Raw genomic sequence first — 20,205 nt, 5'->3', positions numbered from 1 at the left:
AACTGCAGCTAATAGTCTTCAGTGCCTGTGTGCCTTCCTCCCAGAACGCACACATGCGGCTGCTCTCACTCAGGCGTACGTTCATTCTCTCACATCATTTATTGATCCCAAGATGCACCTGTTTCTTTCGGATTGGTGGGGAGGGGGCTGGCTGCTAGTTTCAGAAATATTCAACCAGCTGCTCATTTCCACGTCAAACAGAATAAAAGATGAAAAGTAACGTAGGAGCTCCGGGAATGTGGCGATTGGAGAAGGTGCTGAGGCGTAAACAAACAGAACTGGAGGAGACTTGTGGCTCTTTAAGCATGTGCTGTCATGTTCTAGCCCTGCGTGTGCCAAGGAACCCTAGGAAAATGCACAAATGCCTGACCCTGTGCTGTGACAGTCCTACACTCTTAATCAGGGATCGTCAATGCCAGTAGTATCAGATACATCTTACTTAGCAGGCAGCACTGCGTATGCAGCCATACTCTGAAGTGAGAGATACCAGTTGCATTGAGGACAGAGCAGTTAATACAGAATAAAGCACTTTCCCCACAAAATTGGCTGGGTCTGTCCTGCACAGACTGTTAACAAAGTAAACCTCCTTTGAGTATTGTTCTTCTCATGTTGTATCATAAATGAATCCAGTCTTTGTTTTCCATGCCTCCCAGTTCTTTCTGAAGGCAGGCTTCTGGGTGGTTTAATCTGTCCTGCTTTAAGCACTCAGGATTCCTGATGATTGCAGAGGGGGCGGTGTGGTTTCCTTGCCTGGTCGTACGAAGTGCTTGGGCTTACACAGCACAGCCTGGCACTGCTGTTCAGTAGGCTTGGTGTTCATTTCATGCCAAAAGAAGTACTTCAGAGTGGCAGCTGGAAGGAGTTTGTAAGGAGTTGACACCTGTGGGTTAGCTCTTGCAGTATGTGATATTGTGGAAACCACATGCAAGCATAGTGCTCTTGAATCAGTGGCTATAGATCAGATATAGCTGCTCTGCTCAGGAAAACTCACTGTTCAATATTCTCAAGGGATCCCTTTCTTTTAACTAATAAGTTCTTTCCCCCAGACATTCACAAGCTATTTTTCTATGGTTTTTCCCTGTTGTAACACCGTATTTAAAAATGAATCCCTATTAGTCTCTTATATCCACTTCAGTGCTGAAGACTGACAATGCTCATTCACTTGCTTCTCCCACCCCCACCTCTAGTGTTCTTAATTGGGCAGTTTGTCACCATTTTGACAAAGACTTATATATAGCATTTTAAAGAATGAATCACAGTAACCTGAGTAACTGACCCTTACACAGAATCCTTTCACATGCAGAGGGAATAAATAACCAGGCAAAAATGGAGATTGCTGACTGCAAGAGGGACTGAAATGTGCCACTTGACTCTTTATTTGTGCATAATTGTTGTACCATCCCTTCAAATAAATTGATTCAACATTACCCTGGCTGGAGGGGTTCTCATGTAGTAGATAAATATATCATATATAGCTGGTTAAACCCAGGATTCCTTCCAAATCCTTTAATTTAAGTAATGACATTTAAAACCACCAGTAAGTAAGAAAAGATGCAGTGATATTTAGGGCACGTAAGAAAACTGCATTTCTGAATGAAAGGGTTTTTAGTACAAAGAACACGCCTGCTAAACAATACAGTAGCGACTGGTTGGGATTTATGGATTTATTGAGGGCGTAGGAAATGCAAATTTTTATATAAACTCTTCAACAAACCCCAGGGACTCACTCTGCAATTCAGAAGTAATGTCTGCACCCAGGATCAACTACAGACCATTGCTCATATTCTGACGGCCACTGTCAACTGACAGATAATTACATGAAGTACCTTTGAACTGTGAAAATACCTGTGGCTCGGTGGGAATACAAAGCATTGAGAAAGGAAGAGAAGAGTCCTGTGTAAGAATTCTATGGGGCATCCTCAGGCACAGACCAGGTACCTTCTAGCTTGACAGGATTATGTGACAGTGTGCTGGACTGACAGTGAAGACATCATGCTAACCTCCCGCTGTGCCCAGGGAGAACCTTCGGTGTTCTCCAAATGGAACTGAGAGGGCCGAAGAGTTAACTAGTCGTGTACGTGAGCTACTTCAAACTTGCAAAGGACTTGCCTTAGCTGAAGCAGCTGGAAGCTGGTTTTCTGATCGAAGCATCAAACTGGATATGGAAGGACTCCGTGGTGTCCACTTGTGGTGGAACGTTTGTGATGGATGGATTTTTCTAAGTTCCATTTGGTGTTATGAAAGGAAGTTGGTCGGTAGAAGTTATGCAGAGGCTGGGGAGAAGTGTGTCTACCAGAGTCAAGGGGTCCTTGCTATTCTGGACCAGAGAGGAAGAGCCAGACATAGCCATCTGCTCTAATACTGTCCTTAGTGCAGTGGTTCCTGTCTTTTTTGTGCTGCTGAACTAGTTTTTTACAGTGTATCAGTCAGTAGCTCCCACCTCTCCTCCTACTGGCAGTAGAACTTGGGCTGTGCCAAACTCCCTTCGCTCACTGCCAAGAGAACTTCACCCTCCAATGGGGGTCGGCACTTGCAATACAGAATGGGGGGTGGCCAGTAATGATGTATCCTGGCCTCGTTAAGACGAGGACGGGAATCCCAGCATAGCAGAAATCAAGGAAAATCCAGAAGTTCAAGTACTTGGGAGCCATTCTCATGAATGTGCAGAGACCTTTCCAGCTGTGTCCTGCCGAATGCTTTTCTGTACTATTGGTGCAGACACAGCCCTCCTGCCATAGCTGTTCTCTTAGCATAGCTTTGCATCGTGGCCCTTCTTCATTGTTTGCCTTTATTTTAGAGGCTGGTGCCTGCTCTGGAGACTGATGTTCTTGAGAGAGAGTCTTGATACTGTGAATATTGACTCCTCAACGTGCTGACAACACTGCGAGGCAATGCGTGTATTGAACCAGCTTCATGATTACCCCTGTCCTCAGATTTCTAATGTCATGCATGACAAGGCTTTCGAAATCTAATAAATTCCACGACCAGCTCCACAAATCACTGGTAGAACAAAAACTTGGAACAAAAACGCAATATTTTAGCAAAACCTGCATGGTCTTGGAGCGTTGTTTGGTATCTTAATAAGTCTGAAGCATCCATTTTACACAGGTATTTAACAGCTGGCTTAGCATAGCAAACTAATGTTATTCATCAGTTCATACATAATGCATTTGTGACGGGAATTTCCATTTACTTTCCCCAAGTGGGAAAATTCCATTACGGAGCGAACAAGGGAGCTGGGTATTTAATGGGAGACAGTGGAGACAGTCGAGTTCAGACAGAATGAAATCTGTGTTCATAACCTGAATGAAGCATGGGGAGGAAGCCTTCTGGAGAATTTCTAACCTATTTAATTTGCCTGGGGTTGAACCCTTCCAGCAAATCAGAACCCATGAGGGCTGAAATGCCGTTAGAAACACCACTGCCTCCTTTAGGGCATGAGAAAGCGAGCCTGAACTATGGGACAAGAGAGGTTGTGGAGGAAGAGCAATGAAGGAAAGCCAGGCCTCTGTGAAAGAGCAAGTTAGTAACAGCGAGCAGAAAACCAGGAAATACACCTCAGCAGCCCAGTTGCCAGCAAAGAGTAACACTGGCATTTTGTGGGGCAGCAAACACAGGAAATCATGCTGCCAAAGGCAATGTCTTGATTTATTTTTAATGCCATAAGAAAAATCAGGGACATTCACTGTGTCTTCATGGAGTTTGAGGAGTTTCCCATGGAAATCAGGGTGACTTCACGAAAAGCACTGATGTGGATCTGTGAGCACTGAGATTGTGGTTGAACATTGCATGCTGTCACAGGGTTGAACCATCTTCTGCCTGTGAGATCTTCCAGGGCACACCCGGCACGGTAGGCGGAACGGTCTGTCAGGAGCGCAGGAGCAATAAGAGACACATACAGCATGATTTTAGAGAGAGAGGAAGAATACCTCCTAAATCTACCATGCAATGTTTCTTGGCCCTCCCAAGGAACTTCAGGACTGCACACTGTCACATCATCTCCTGTTCCCATCAGCTTGCTTTCCTGCACACTAAGAGGCAGGGGAATAAAGCATGAAGTAGGAATGGTGTGTTTTGCACATTACAGGCTAAGAGGTGTCATGGCGAGCTCCAGATGCACAGCACAGGGGCAGGGAATGTAATACGCATGCAGCCCTAGCACAGGAACTTGGTCTGCAGCCAATGAGTGACCCCCATGTCCCCATGCTGGGTCACCCTTGGCACAATTTCAGATGTTTCTATTTTCTAAAGCAATTAGTGCTATACCCGAGGCATCCCGGTACTTCCATCCCTGAACTGAAACTTATTAGAATATGGAACCTATTATTATGCCATGAATATGTTCTAATGATGTTAAAGGAAGGCCAGAAGGCACGGGCTGGGTATGTACGCATTCAGTTGTGCAAAGGGGAGCCGAGCAGCTGTGAAAACGCATTCCTTTCAGAGAACAGCATCTCTATAGCACAAACACAGGTACACAAAACCTGCCTTACTTTCATCCAGCCTTCTGATCTTTGATTTTTTTTTTTTTTTTTTGGTAGTACAAATAGGAATTGAAATTTGAAATGAATGATGTTTAACTCCTTCCAAGGTCCTTCACTTAGGTAATTTCAGTAATTTATAGCCCAAGCTGTATGCAAAATGTAGTCACTATCTTGAGTTGTGGAGGAAAGGAAAGGAAAGGTAGCCTCACTGTGAGACTACCTCAGCAATAACTCTCTGCAGACACGTGCTTGGACTGATTGTAGACCACTAGTCATTTCATCAAATTGGACTGGCTTTAGACCCGGGAATATCGTTTTAATAAGAGTTTCACAGGACTTGAACCGGTAAATGCCTTGGCCGCTCATTTCTCGTTGTATTTCCAGCTGGTGTACAGGCCTGAAGGGAATCGCAAGGAAGTTATTTTATTTTACTGGAATGATAAAGTTGTTATGGCTGCGACTGTGAAGGATTTGGTCAGCGTCCCAGCGTGGTGGGCTGTGATACTTCATAAAAGTGTCAGCCCAGCCCTTTCAATAGGGAAGGGGGACTTGCTGAGCCCTATTTACAGCACTTCGCACAGAAGGAAAGAGTCAGCTGGAGATGACTGATTTTATATAAATTTGGTGACCCTGAAGCACTAGAAATTGAGATTTTGAAGGCAGGAAAATGCCAGGCCAAATCCTTTGATGAAATTCCAGGTCTGAGTGCACCCCATCAAGACTGCAACAGCAATACCGCCACCAAAACCTGGTGAACCATCTGGTCCCCTACTTGCAATGCCTCCTCAAAACTCACCTCTGCAGTGATGCCCACTAGAAATGCACCGATCAATGATGGCTCCAGGAGGCAGATAGGGAAAGCTGAGAGTCGTTATTGGTTTTGCAGTAGGACTTGGTGCCCAGTCAAGGATCAGAGCTGCAAAGACACTCACTGCCCGAGAGAACTGTGAATCTGGGTGTGTGACAAGACGCAAGGCATAGATAAAACAGCAAGCGGGATGTGTGGCGGGGAAGAAGATGGCTTTGTGCCACAAGCACACCTCTCTGCTCAGTCGCTTTTTAAAATAAAAACTATAGTTCAAAAATGCAAATGTGCATGGAAATTTTACCCCTCTTCCCCACCCTCTGTCTCTCACTTGCCTTCTTACATTGCAGTCTCCTCGGGCTATGGGCTGTGTCTTCCTAGGTCTTAGTATAAAGAGTCCTGGATCCTGATCGGGGTCTTTAGGCACCATCGCAATGTGTATCACAAAATTAACAATAATGTGTAGAAGCAGCAAAGAATCCTGTGGCACCTTATAGACTAACAGACGTTTTGCAGCATGAGCTTTCGGATGCAAGCCGCAGATGTTTTGCAGCATGAGCTTTCGTGGCTGAATACCCACTTCTTCGGATGCAAGCTCATGCTGCAAAACGTCTGTTAGTCTATAAGGTGCCACAGGATTCTTTGCTGCTTCTACAGAACCAGACTAACACGGCTCCCCCTCTGATACTTAACAATAATGTGGTGCCCCAAAAGGGAAAAGAGATGAAGGCTTTTTGATTTCTACGAGGGAGAAAGCTCACCAGGTGATGGATGTGTAGCAGCACCATTAGAGAGGTTAACACAACATTCTGGGTACCTTTGGATTTGCTCTGGCTTTAAGTGGTAGAAGACCAGCCTTGTGTTTGCAAGTAGAAGAGGAGGTTTTTTCAGGTTGAAGGAGTTAGAAATAGGAGGAGAGGGATGCAATTAAATGAATGAATATCAGGACAGTGAGTCCCCTCTGAGTGTGGAAATGGTGGTGGAATCTCAGCGCCTGGGACGCTGAAAACAAGACTGAACATGGCATTGAAGCGTTCAGAATGATGGCGGAAGGAACAGGCCTCCAGCGGGGGGGCTGAACTGAATAAACTGATAAGTGAGTTTCATCATTAATTTCCTGTGCATCTCACAGGCAGTTGAAATCCAGGCCTGCAGAGTTTATGAATTACTGTGACACCCGGCTGCTGTGACCCGTCAAGCCATTTGCATCCCTCAGATTCATTCTGAAAGCTCAGGGGTCTATTCAATCAACACTTCTCTGGCATAGGCAGATCTTAATGGTTTGACATGGTATTTCTAGTGGCCCAATAGACATAATCAAGAAAAATGCCAGAGTGTGTGAGTACTCTTCTGAATGCATTTCACATGCGGTGCAAATATCACGTGGACTTGATCCCCTGGGAAGACAAGAAGCCACTATGAAAATCATAATGTAGGATTGCTGCCATGAGTGCTCCCATACAGTGGAGTAGCACTTACTGACAATGCACTGCCGTTTCATCTCACTATGTTGCAGCATGTTAGAAATCATGGTGGTGCTAGTTATATAAAAAGAATCTGAGACTTTAAGGGGAAGGAACAACAACTGACAATCAATTTCCTCTGAAGACTAGGCCCCAAGGAAGCAAATTACCTATTTCTGCCTTCAATCACTTTTCCAAGTATGTCTCAATCACCCAGGATTATTGAGCAAAATGAACTGAGAAAAGCTGTAGTCCCAATACTTTATAATTCTCCTTTTTGTGTTAAAAGAAGAAAAAAAAAACATTTTCGCGTTTTGAAAAAATCAGGATGTTTGTCTTTCTTTAGTTATTATAAAAACATTGGCTCCTGGCACATGAGTTCTCATGCATTAAACACGGTGGTGTTACATCAGTACTAGAAAGAGGAAATGGCAAAGGAGCCTATATGTAGCAGGAAAAACAAGGGGGAAGTTCAGTAGGTGATGTTCTTATCTCTGAAGCAGTGTTGAAGCAAGGCCTCTGCATGATGCTAGGGGAACACTGATATGGATCCACCATCTTTTGGAGGAGATCCAAACTGCTGCTGCCATAAGAAATCCCATGGTATTTTTTACATAATGTTGTGTTAACCTGTCTGAATAGGGCCATGACTATGCGTTTAATACATTCTGCCCTTCTACAGTTTCATCTGTGGTGTGAATTGGGACGTTATTTTTCTTCCCTTCCTTTCCTACGCTGTTGGGTGGTGGTATCATTCATTGTTCCTAGCTGCTGTGGTTCTGCCCACAATATCACATTTGTAGATGTGTTTTCATAAAACAGGTGCTAGGTTCTGACTGGATCGGTGGAAGGAGAGTGGGATCAAACATGGATACGCAGTAGCTTCCTCTTTGCTGCAGAAGACAAATACAGTCATGCCAAACTCCACTTCTTGACAGCTGAACTAAAACAATGAGCACATGTATGTGTGGACAGAGAGGGTGGGCTTTTCGAAAGCTCTCAGCATTGAATTAACTCTGCTGACATTGAAGTCAGCAGTAAAACTCCTACTGACTTCAAAGGAAGCGGAGTTAAGTCAATGATAACCTCCTTTGAAATGCAAGCCAGAGTGTGCTACTGACTGAACATGGCATTAGTATTTTTAAAAACATTTCCAGAAGAATCAGCCAATGTCAGTGTCAGCTGGTAGGATGAGCCAAGACAGAGAAAGCAGCAATGGGCAGGAAGGTGCATGCAGCAGGAGACAATCTCTTAAGAGACAAACTAAGCAAAGAAAGAAAGAAAACCCAAACATAAAAGGTGACAGGGAAGCTAGACTTTACCCTTACTGTACTGGGAGCAGGCCATGCACCCTTCACTGAACTGCAATTGTCTTTTGAAAGATTTTAGAATGACATTACGTCTTCCAGATGTTTGTAACACATTTAAGATCATTGTGGTTGTAATAGCTGGGCAATAAAAATCAAGAGCAAATTAGCATTTGTAAATGTGAACTTTCATGTGTATTTGCAAATGCAATTTACACTACATGAAAAGACCATTTGCATACTCCAAATCATGAATTGCTCTAATCACAAATTACATGTAATTCATATACTTTTGTAAATGAGTGATCCCAGCACTACCTTACTACACAACTGCAGAGACAGACAGTAGAATTTCAATGAGGCGCTTGCTTCACTACTCAGCAAGATGGGGATCTATTTTAAGGATTTCCATTTATGAAGGGAATTGAATGACACCTGAAGCAAGCGGTACCGCTGAGAGAGAGTAGCATCGCACATGTTATTCTGGAGTCTTATTTCATGGCACTATAACCAATAGAAAGGAGGTTTTTAGTGTAAAATAGAAACCAAATGCCTCAAGAGCCACATAAATTTTAAAAGGCCGAGTTACAATGTATTCAATGGGTGAAAACGCTCTGGGAGTAGAATGTAAATAAACGTTGCTGTGCAGCAAAGGGGAAAGACTGATCAGTGAAATGACTTCTGGCTGTCAGTGTGATCTGATGTCATTATCCCCTTCCTCAATTCTCTACAGTGGGAAGAGAGCAAAGCCCAATGTGCAGAGGCCCAGAGTTCCCAGAAGGCACTGGCTCTGGAGCTGGAGAACCTGCACGTGGAGCTGGAGACGATCAGCAGGAACAAGAACCTGGTACGTGCCCTAAATAGCAGACATTATTGAAACTGCTTATTCCCCACCCAGCACCCCAGGGCACTATGGTGCTTTGTTGATAGTTTTACATGTTCTATGGACTTTATTATTTAGACTCTGAGACCCTCAGGGCTGGGATTGCCAATGTCATTTGCTTATAAATTACTTTAAATTGTCCAACTTTTCAGGGGGAACCCAGTCCAGGAGCCTTTACTGTCTCCAGGGACATGTAAAAGTGGCACAAATTATCCAGAACACACAACATACCCTAAGCTGTCTGCAGAGATGTGGTGAACACCAATAAAGCCTTGTTTGCCTCTCCCTGCCAACATTAGAAGCGCACGGACTTTCAAAATTTGTGTGGAAATGGAAAAGGCCTTTAGTAAAGTGCCACCACTGAACACAGCACGTCTGCATGTGAGGCAGAGAATTACAGCACTGAAAACCCACCACTACCACCGGCAGTGCCTGGACCTTGTCGGCACCTACTGTAATCTCTGAGTGAGCAGCACCCTGTTTGTCCTCCGCAGGTTGATGAGCACCTATATCAGCTGCAGCACGAGAAAGCTGATCTCCTGAAACGCATTGATGAGGACCAGGAGGATCTGAACGAACTTATGACAAAGCACAAGGCTCTGATTGCACAGGTAAAGAGTGTGATGAGGAGGAAATACACACAGGAACATGGGGTGAAAAGGGGGTTGCTAGAAAGAGATCCAGAGGGCATCATGGCGTCACACCACAGGGGAGGGTTAGAAAGATGACATGTAACCTGCTGGAATCGCATAGACATATTGCTAATACTTTTCAAACAATTAATTCTAATAATTCTAATGAGCAGTTTGAACATGCATGCCCAGACACACGCACATGGAGAGTCATTCCAAGATGGTTTGCACCAGCTAGTTTATTACTCTCCTGAAATCATGTTTTTAAATAAAAATGGCAGCTAGGGATCCTTTATCAAGTGTTAACCCTTGGATGTCTATGCAAGTAATCAAAGTAACACCTCAAGTCCATCCACAAAAGTTGCTGCTTAGAAGAACAAATCGGCTTGGAGTTTGTTGGTCATGAATTTATGACTTTTTTCCCATGAAAAATGTCGACCAAAATGAAAAAATTCAGGTTTCCATTGAAAACCTCGACGCTGATGTTTTTTCTCCAGGTTTCAGTGGCCAAACTGCAAAGTTGTTTAACACTGAAAAGGTTGTTTTCCATTTTCACTGGAAATTGTATGATTTTCACTGAAAAAATTTCTTGGAAAAATTTCCATTTAAAAAAAATTGCAGAAAAAAAGGTTTCAAAGAAAAATGTTGACAAGCTGTGTTTGGAGGTCCTTTGTGAGGTCCTCAGCCTTTGACCAGGAGGAGATTGGAAGAGGACATTGATGTGTTGAGGGTACTGGCTATGTGCCGGGAGTGTATATGGATTTTATTTGAATAGCTTAAACATATTGTGACAGCACCAGAGATCTGACCTGTCTCAGCGTAGAAAAGATCAGAGACTTCAAAGATATAGAAGTCTCTATATTTGGCCAGAGGTCCAGTATTTTCCAGAAATGTCCTGGACTGTGAAAGGTCCATAGTAGCTTTGCGAGGGGAACAAGACTAAGGACTTACAGAATCAGCATTTGGGGATGACCCTGGTGATGTCATGGCTGATCAGCTCTGCAGAGAGTTATCCCCAGAAGCTGAGAAATCGGGTGAGGTCAGTAGATTTATGCTTGCATAATTCAGGACAGGAGCAGCTGCCCATTCAAATGTACTAAAAATGGCCTTTCCCTTGCCAGTCTTCAAAACACAACTTCTTTGTGCATTTCCAGTTCTGCTCCAAGTTCTTTCTTTTGTCGCTATTGCTGGGGTTTCTGTTTTCACAGTCTGCAGTGGACATTACTCAGATTCGAGAGCTACAGACGCAGCTGGAGGACGTGAAGAAAGAGAAACAAAGTCTTCAAGAGAAAGTATGTCCTCCCCCTTCCCCTTAAGGCTTGAAATATCTGGCACTAAGGTATGTCTGTCCAGTCACTAACTCAGACCTGGAGCAGACAGGCAATGAAGGACTTCAAGAATCGCTCTGTCCTTTGGCATCTCATTGCCAATCCCTTTATTGCCCGTAGATCACAGGACTTAGTGAGTATCAGAGGGTAGCCATGTTAGTCTGTATCCACAAAAACTTAGTGAGATACTCAGATCCCCTGGAATACTCCCATACAGAGACGTGTATAAGAATCCACTGAAGTTCTGAGTGTCAGTACTGAAATACAGGCTCTTTGGTGAGCTCATGTCCTGGGGGTGAATTCAAGTGAAATGTTTATGTGCTTATTGTCAGGAAATATCTCCTCTTTACAATACCACGGTCCCACTCCTCTAAGAGCAATAAAACACGCACACATGTAAAAGCCTCCTTTTAACTGCTGTAAACACTGCTCAGTATCGACTTTCCTCAGGGCAAAGCTGGAAAACTGGGTCAAACTGCATGTTCAGGAAATCTGTGGAAACCTGCCGGTGAACTTTCTTTGCAACTGGGGAAAATTCACACTTAAAAGGTTCTTTGAGAGCTGGAGAATTTACTGCTCATTCTCTTCGCTGTTGCAATTTCTTGAATTGTGATGTTCTCTGTGCAAGACCACAAGCCAGCCTCGTGCTGTGCACCACACCAGGGACAGAGGGAATATACCTCCTTCTACAACCTGAGTTGGGAACTGTTTTCCTTGTTCATGGCACCCTGGCTCCAGGCCTGTAAAGTGTATCTTTAATATTAAGCACTCGAGGAGTTCCATTGACCGCGTGCTTTGCTATCCCAGGCACCAAGAGCTGGACTCACTCAGACAGCGTGGAGGGTTTGACAGACAGTTTGGAGAAAATAAGAAATACTTCCCCTGTCTGGGCCAAAAATAAATTTTGAACCAAACTTTGACTGAGGTTTGAAAAGGGCTGATTAATTTTTCCCCTCATTGTTTCTGAGCCTTGGTCTAATCTTCCTACCAAGGCTGCCTCCAGAGTTCCAGGTGCCAGCCAAAATCCTGCCCTGGGACAGAGTGCACAATTTCACACATATACCGTCCTCAAAAGATTTTAGAGGAAACCTCCCCACCCAATGGGGTGAAAAATTGCCAACGTTTTTCTATTTGTAAAACCACAGAATGTAATGAATTGTTTGCACAGTTTTCACGCAAACAATAGCATAGGAAGCTTGGGAGTATGGCTGCCACCTCTGAGGCACAAAAAAGTGGGACATCAGGTATAACCCTGAGCCCATAAAACTGGACAGCTGGCAGGGTGTAGCGAGCGCCCTTACAGGTTTCCTAGCTCAGTTACCTCAAAACAGTGATGTTCCTGGGAAACCCTGGGCAGGTGCCAACCTTCCTGGGGCGGCAGTATCTTTCTGTACAGCACGGCACCTACATGCAGCCATTGCACTTCCAGTGTGCTCTGAGGCGGTACCGTTGAAATCTCTCTATTCCCAGTGGATTTGGTGCCGCCATGAGAAGTCTGCAGGGTAGACAATAGCGCAGAGCGGCATTAATAAAAAAGGGCTGAAAGGGGCCGAGGAGCATTTGAGCTGGTTCTGACGTTTCCAGCCAAAAGCCTGACGAATCATGACCCCCGTCTTTCTCCCACTCTCTTCTCTAAAATAGCTGCAGGCAGCTCAGGCCCGGATTGTGTACGTGGAGCAGTCGATGGTCGAACGCTCAATCGTCAGTCGACAGGAAGCGCTGATCTGTGATCTGGAGAACAAGCTGGGGTTTCAGAGTGTGCAGATCAAGCGATTCGAGGTACGGCATATTTCTTAGCCCCTTATTTGCCTCTAACACACAAAGGGAAAAACCCTGTGAAAAAAGTGGCTGCCTCTGGGACAGGCATGTGCACTGGCAATGCCTCCTCCCCTCCCTCTCCTGCAATGTCAACCAGCCTGTCCTGGCGGTAGATTGGCCTGCCTCACGGGGTGCTCCAAAGCAATGCAGCTACTTCAGGCATGGAGGGAAGAGACCAAGTGGCTCACAGCGTAGTGCAAACCAGTAGGACAAGAGGCTCTAGAAATGAGAGCAGACTCCTAGTCTTATGAAAGCTGCCCTGGGATCTTTCCTACCCAGAGCAGAGAGCAGCTTGTGTGGTCACCTCTGTAATGCCCCCAACACATGGAACCGTTTGCATTGCCCTTGGGAGGGTGAGAGGCCGAGTCAGCTCAAGCGTCTCTTGTGGAATCTGTGGCTCTGACCAGTCTGTGTATTTCATACCAGTGAGGTTAATTATTCCTGCTTTATTTTATTGCTGTATTTACTGCGAGCCAGCAGCGTGCTCAGTGCTATAAAAACATGGAAGGAACACGGCCCCTGCCTCAAGGTGTAGAGCAATATATTTATTTACTACTCAGCACGTTGATCAAAGTGCCTTTCAGACGTGTCACAGGGCTGTGTGGCATAGTCCAAAATCCAGCACATTAAATCAGTCAAGGTATGGAAGGTCCATCACTATACATCTAGAACAACCTCGGCGCTTAAACCCTGGCCTATATTCGTTTATGCTCATTTCCTTTCATGTCATGAGATAAAATATAAATACCCATCCCCACCCCCACTTACATGTGACTAATTGAGGGGAGGCCAAGAAAGTGTAGTAGGGTCACTTCACAATGATGGCAGACGTAGACAGCCCTGAGCAGCTGAGCGCAGCCCAGCAGGAGAGCGGTCTCTAGAGAAAAGGCATTTCAGAGTTACCCAAGCTGCACTGGCGGCTCTTTATTTCCCTCATGCGGTTTAACCCTTTGTGTCTGTGAACCCCAAAGCTCATTCTCTGGCAGCCTCCTGTGAGGTCATTGCCATTGCCCTTGGTGCGGCTCACCTCCCATCACCTCCTCTTTGATCCCATCCCTCCTCTGACACCAAAGCTGAGATACAGACACCAATGCCAGGCCACTTCCACATTGGAGCCTCTCTGCTCACATTGCCACAAGCCTTGCTTTCATCCTTCCTTCAGTTCCTGCCTGTCTAATCCAGAGTCCATCAGCTGCTCTGAGGTGAGATCTAGCTAGGACAAGCTCTCCACTGGGAGTTCCTGGAGTGACTCTGCAGAGATCATGCCTTCCGTCACTCAGGGTTTGCCAGTTATGCTGCGCAGTGCCAGCTTTCAGTTAGACCTGTCGAGGATGCTGTGATTGATTCTGGAGCTGAAGGCTGGGAATGCTAATGTGAGCTGTTGTTTTAAATGAAGGATAGCTGAGAGATCAAAATATTTGTACAGTACCATGTGTTTGTCTCAGTCTGGTGAGTTCTAATGTGTCTGCCTTAAATGTGGGGAAAGGGAAATATACCAGCAGGATGGGAAAGGAGAGAGGAAATGTGATGCAATGTAGCGCTTGCCTCACACATTGTTTCCCTGCTCTAGGCGATGGGTAATGAATGATGGGACACAAAAGGGCCACCGTGTGCCACTACTGTATCCACTGCATTCCACACAGTGACTGCAATGTGATTGGAGCACTGCCGAAGCTCTCAGGGGTCTGCAATGGGCTATGCAATGAAATTAAAGAGCCATCATTGTAAAGCCAACCCAAGGAACCAGTGCTTTGTGGAGTTCGCAGTCAGCCTGTATGGAATTCATTGCATCACAGGGCCACTAGACAAAAACGAGCTGCTTCATATCAGCACCATTACGAGCATTTGCAGCAATGTGTGATACAATAATAAGTATATATAAACTTCATGCTTCAAGGCATCAGCTGACCTTCTGTAGGGGTCAGGAAGGGAGAGCATTCCTCCAAGTACATCACTATAAAAGACTAAAGAATGGGGGAAAAACTCTTTGTAATCTTTTATTTAAGAAAACCCCTTTGCCTTTTGTACCCCTCCCTATCACTCCAGATGCTTGTCCTTCGGTTGCGAGACAGTGTAATAAAGATGGGTGAGGAGTTGGAGAAGGCCGCAGAGTCGGAGGCTCGAGAGAAGGAGAACACCAAGTATTACCAGATGCGCATGGAGGAGATGAAAGCAGACATGAATGAGCTGGTGCAGAGAGAGCTGGAAGCCAGTTGCAGGCGTATGGTGCTGGTAAGAAGAGGAGTGGGCTATCATACAAGAGAGGGTATTGCCTTGTGTCAGAGGCCAATGGAGTCTCCTTGGCTGGGGTGCTGGGAAAGGTGCATTGCAGCGTCAGTAGCTCTTTATGCCTCATGGATATGGCCCGGTTTTTTCAGATAATCAAGTATGGTTACCACTTGAGCAGCTCTGCATTGTTCTGAGATATCCATCACTCAGGTGCTTAGATACTTGACTGGATTTATTCTGGAGTTGTGTTGCCTTTTAGTGGTTAGTTAGAACATAATTGCCAGAGTGCGTGTACAGTCTGGTGCATGGGAAGCAGAGACAAGCCTGAGCTGCCATGGCATATGCAGGTTTAATTCCTCCTGCCCTACATCTTGGGGTCTTCTAGATATAATCCAGTTTCTATCCAGCAGTCTTTCACCTGGGCGATGCTGCTGCTGCGCTATGAAATCTAATAGTTGGTACATTTCATAACAACATACACTGGGGGGATGCCGTGATGCTGGAAAATAAATTATGTCCTGAGTTGTGCTAACTAATTGGCCTAACCTAGCCAGTTTGCTGTCGGTCCCAGCATGCTGGGAGGGTCCTGTAGCGTTTGCAACACCCATTGCTGTCCGTTGCACACAATTTTAATTTGGAAGCCTCCCAATAACCTGCAGATTGGCCCAAGGATCCCGGAACCACAGGTAATTTTCTGCTTGATGTTCTGTGCGTTCGATATTTCGAGATCGGTCTAACCAATTTATTGTTAGAGCTGGCCCTCAAGCAGGGTAAGTAATGTTTTACGGGCCACTTCCTCCCACTGCTTGTCCTGGATTTCTCTAATGTCAGCCACATCAGGTTGGGTTTTGACAAGCAGAGCACTGCGAGCAATCAGTGCAGCTCTCTGGTGGTGCTGTATATGGCTTTCCCTCCCCTCTCGTCCCCAAATCATTTAACTGAGCCTGTTATTCTGGCTCCCTAGCATCCCACTCTTCACGTAGCTTTGGCTGTGCAGCTAGGCGGTCCCTGTAGTGATTGGTTTTATTAAATAAAGGAATTGCTTTGCCGCCTCATCTCCAATAAATACTGAGAACTTTAGCCAGATGAGAGCTGGCTGGGAATTTTCCAAAAACACAGGGTTTTTTCAGACAACGCCGATTTGCCAAACCCAAAATGTTTTGTGGAAATGTCCAGTTTTGATGAACTTTCATTGACTCACAGGCAGGATTCCAGGTGGGCTACTAGGTTCTGCAGCTCCAGAGCATCCCTGCTGTGCAGACTGGGACCTGCTGGCCTGAGAGTCTGCAAGCCCTGGGATAGTCTGAGTGGCAGAGCTGCCCTGAGGCCAGGGGCTCTGGGAGCCCCAGCATCTGCTCACTGAAATTGATAATGATTCTTGTCTGTTTCCCGGCTGGCAGTGGTGAAACTGATCAGAATCCAGACCATCTCCATCAGCAGCTGCCAGGGCCCAGGGAACACATTTTGTTTCAGAAACACCGTGTATTGGTGTTTCCAAAATGAGAAGTTTTCAGAATTTCCAGTTCACAGGAAAATGTTCATAAATGTGGTTTATTGGATGAGGACTGAGAAAGGGGAGGAGCAGCCTTAGGCCAGCATATGCCCTCGGCCATCCACCAGGCAGAGGAGCTGGGCGTAGTTGTGTTTCTGCCCTTACCCTGGAGATCCTGAACGTTTGTGTGTTTGCAGTATCATAGAGGATGTTTTCCTGTGTTAATTTTCAAGGGAAGGGGTGGATTTGGGGGATGTTACTTCACGAGTGATTATTATTGATGTAATATTTGATAACAGGCTTTCGGTAATAGGGTGTGTCTTGTTGCGTGGTGTGACTTGTTGACTTGTTGCGTGGTGTTCCCTTCTCCTCCATTCAAGGGGAGGATGCTCTCTCGTCTCATCTCTTCTCCCATTCATAATTGTGCACCCCACGTACTCTCCTGATCCTCACTGCGTAGCACCCCTGGCAACCAGAGCAATTGCTTACATAGAAGAATAGCGCTCCATTCATCACTCTCCCAGCATGTTTTCCGTTGTAACATGGGGTTACAATATGGAAAAGGTTGCAAACCACTGATACAGAATGATCAATAGTAAACTCTTCTATATCCCTCCTTCTCCATCTCATGATGTTGAACAGAGGCACAACTAGGAGCCATCCACAATGGCCAGTGTGTCTTGGTGCATTGAGAGAGGAAGGGAAAAATTTGAATGGAAAGAGACTTAACTCATGTCATAAGTTTCCCTTTGCATCCATTCATCAGAACTGTACAGCCTGCAAAAGAGAGGACTTTCTCCATCCAAGTAGCACATTAATCAGTTGTGATGAACAATTTACCTGCTCTAAATGTACAAAACCCAGGAAAAGGTGTTTTAGTCTGAGTGATTTTTGTTGCAGGAGGTTCAAAACAAACTTTGTCTTAGGTATGTTTGTATGCAAACGTTGTATAGATGGCCAGAAAATTCTGTCTAGAAAGGACCCACTGTCCCCCAGGAATGAAAGGAAATCTATGAAATGTTCCGATCAATTCCTTAATTCCATCTGAACCAGCTCTAGGCTGCACTCACAATTAAAGAGCATTGGATACTTGGCTAATTCCAAGAATGTGTATTTGCCATTTTTGCAGACTCTAGTGGTTTAGTTAATTCAGAAGGGCATTCGGTAGAAATGCATCATTTTTGAAACCTTGGATGTTGTCTTTTAGAAGAGTGCACAGATTTTGTTAATTGCATTTGGAAAATATAAACGTAAACATAAACAAAGAATTTTTGAATGCTCCATTGAGACATTTATGGGGTTGATGTAACACAACACCTGATACTTCAATTTCTAGGACTAGGGTTTTGAAGAACCTAAGGCATCGGAGAGAATCCTAGTTTAGTTGTCTACCTGAGGCAACACAAAAAATCCCGTAAAAATAACAGAGCCATAAGCAAAGGCTAAAGACATGTAAATTGATTCAAATTTACCCAGATACCAAGGTATCTGAGTTTGTCTGAAATCTGCTGCCCAAATGCATGAGCCTAATGGAAAGCAGTTAAGGAACACTGCTGTGCTAGGAGGTAAGGCCCTTCAGAAAACATTCGGGCACATCCAATGCCCAGACTTGTGAGATGAGCCAAAAAAAAAAATCTCTTCATCCAGTGGATGTGGGGGTGGACCATTGTGTGTGGAGGGGTTGGATAAAGACCTTGTAGTGAGTTATGGTGGAATCCAGTGAGTATTTTGAGTAAACACTGATTCCCTGAGAGCCAGAGGCTTTATCACAGCAGAGTCTAATATTCTCTGAAAGTGAAGGCATTCCTTAGGACTGTGTGTACTTTTAATAATGTTTAAATAAAACATTGCAGGAGAGCTGTGATCTCAGTGCCCAGCCATGCTTGTCAACTGGTGGTGAGAACATAAATAGTTAATAGACAACCACTTATGGCTCTGCTCCTGTTAAATACAATGTAAATTATAAATACTGTATGAATTATTCACTTAACAGTACTTAGGCCCTAGTCTGCACCTACCAAAATAAATAAATAAATGAAATAAACACAATTCTTCCTTTGTCCTATGTGGGGTTTGACCCCTCATTCCACTAAGTGAATTGGTGAAATGGATGGAAGAGACTTATTTATTGTGCAGGTGGATTTTCAAAGTTCAGTGTTCCTTCTAAGAGTGCTAAAAATTTCATTTGCAATGCTCAGATATGTGTGAATACATCAAATGCCAATAGGTCACGTCTAGCAGTGGTGAAGCCGTATGAAAATTTATGTCTAAAGGGAAATTGTTTTCCACCATTCCACTAACTTAAACCAGTGGCAGACTTGCCCAAACTCACTGTTTCCTCATGGAGATTTTTTGTAAAAGGTCTGCACAGTGGAATAAAAATAATGCTCTGTGCCAGGAATGCGGGCTGGGAACATGCTGCTTTATTCCAACCGCCTCATAAAAAACCAAAATAAAATTGAATGTGCTGGAGGTGGGGGAGGGAGGATGGCTCCCACTGACAAAGAGGAAGTAGGGAGGTATGGAACATAGATCCATCCCCTAATACCTTGGGTAATCCTGTAATCCCTGTGGTGACCACTTTACTACAGAGTTCAGGTTGGTATCAGTGCCCTCAGTACTGACTTGTGCTTAGTGGAGATACTACCTTGGCATCTGAGCTGGGCCGAAGGGCTGGAATTTCAGTCTCAATCCACAGGCTCTTGGTGAGTGACTCAAACCTGGACATTTGGGGGATAGGAGCAGCCAGGTTCCTATTCCATTATCCATTGTGGAAAATTCCGACAAGGCACAATTGTTGGCCCCAAGGCAAAGGGCCAGGAACTATAACATTTGCTTTGCTTTGTTAATCCTCCACACAAGAGGGCCTTATTTACAAGAGCCCACTCTGACGTTAGTTTTCGGTGCTTGCTTCCTTGTGGAGTGAGTGGCGTGTGCTCAGGGGCATCTTGCTGTCCTCTTCTGTTGTGTGTGGAAAAAGTATCCGCCCAGAAGCTATGTCTCCTCCTCCTGAAAGATGTGGATCTGCAGGACTGTGCTCAGGGCTGCTGGCTGCTTCTCTTCTCTCCGGCACAGTGCTGAGCACCCAGAGGTTAAAAGACTTAGTCCCAGCCACCTGTTCTCTCTGTGCTACAGTGGAAACTGAATTCCTCTTCTCTTTTTTGACATGACCCTAAGTTATCTGACTATTTAGAATAAACCTTTGGGAGCTTAAAAGCAAAACCAGCTCTCTCCTAATCTTATGTGCACACTCGTTCATTATGGGCTTGATAGAGGATTTACAGGGTGAAATTCTTTGGCCTGTGTTATACAGAAGAGGTCAGACTAGATAATCATAAGGATTCCTTCTGGCCTTAAATGTTACCAGGCAGATCTTCAGCTGGGTTAAACTGTCATAGCTGCGATTAAGGCCCCAATAGAGCTATGACCGTTTACATCAGCTAAGGACCTGCCCCTAAACATCTGTTAGTTATTTCAGGCTACCAGGCGCATGCTGGTAGGTTACATGGCTGTGCTGTTAGATAGGGGTATGCATGAGTAGGAGTAGGCTGTAAGCTTGTCATGGGCCTTAGAGAGTCTGTGATGATTTTCAGGATGCCTATTCCCAGCTACCCGACTCTGGAGGGGGGTGAGAAGAGGCCCGCACTGCCCAAGCATCCCAGGAGCAGCTGCAGGTGTCCGGTGTTGTGTCTCAGTTGCCATCTTTGAAAAGGCAGGGTCCTCTGGCAATAGCTGTGGGGAGTCGCCATTGCCTTGTCCTGGCC

General features: G+C 45.0%; 1 protein-coding gene across 4 annotated transcripts in view; it reads left to right on the top strand.

Annotated features, from left to right (window-relative positions):
- Positions 1–20,205, top strand: part of MYO18B (myosin XVIIIB) — a 186,517-nt gene that overhangs the window by 116,926 nt on the left and 49,386 nt on the right. For all 4 annotated transcript variants that reach the window (XM_039505043.1, XM_039505045.1, XM_039505044.1 and 1 more), the window contains 5 exons: positions 8,793–8,906; positions 9,437–9,553; positions 10,783–10,866; positions 12,544–12,681; positions 14,767–14,952. In XM_039505043.1, coding sequence (XP_039360977.1) covers positions 8,793–8,906; positions 9,437–9,553; positions 10,783–10,866; positions 12,544–12,681; positions 14,767–14,952 — 639 coding nt within the window. The remainder of the gene's footprint in view (positions 1–8,792; positions 8,907–9,436; positions 9,554–10,782; positions 10,867–12,543; positions 12,682–14,766; positions 14,953–20,205) is intronic.

This window comes from Mauremys reevesii, linkage group 18 (genome assembly GCF_016161935.1).
Source record: "Mauremys reevesii isolate NIE-2019 linkage group 18, ASM1616193v1, whole genome shotgun sequence".
NCBI lineage: Eukaryota > Metazoa > Chordata > Testudines > Geoemydidae > Mauremys > Mauremys reevesii.
This window is presented reverse-complemented; position numbering and strand designations above follow the sequence as displayed.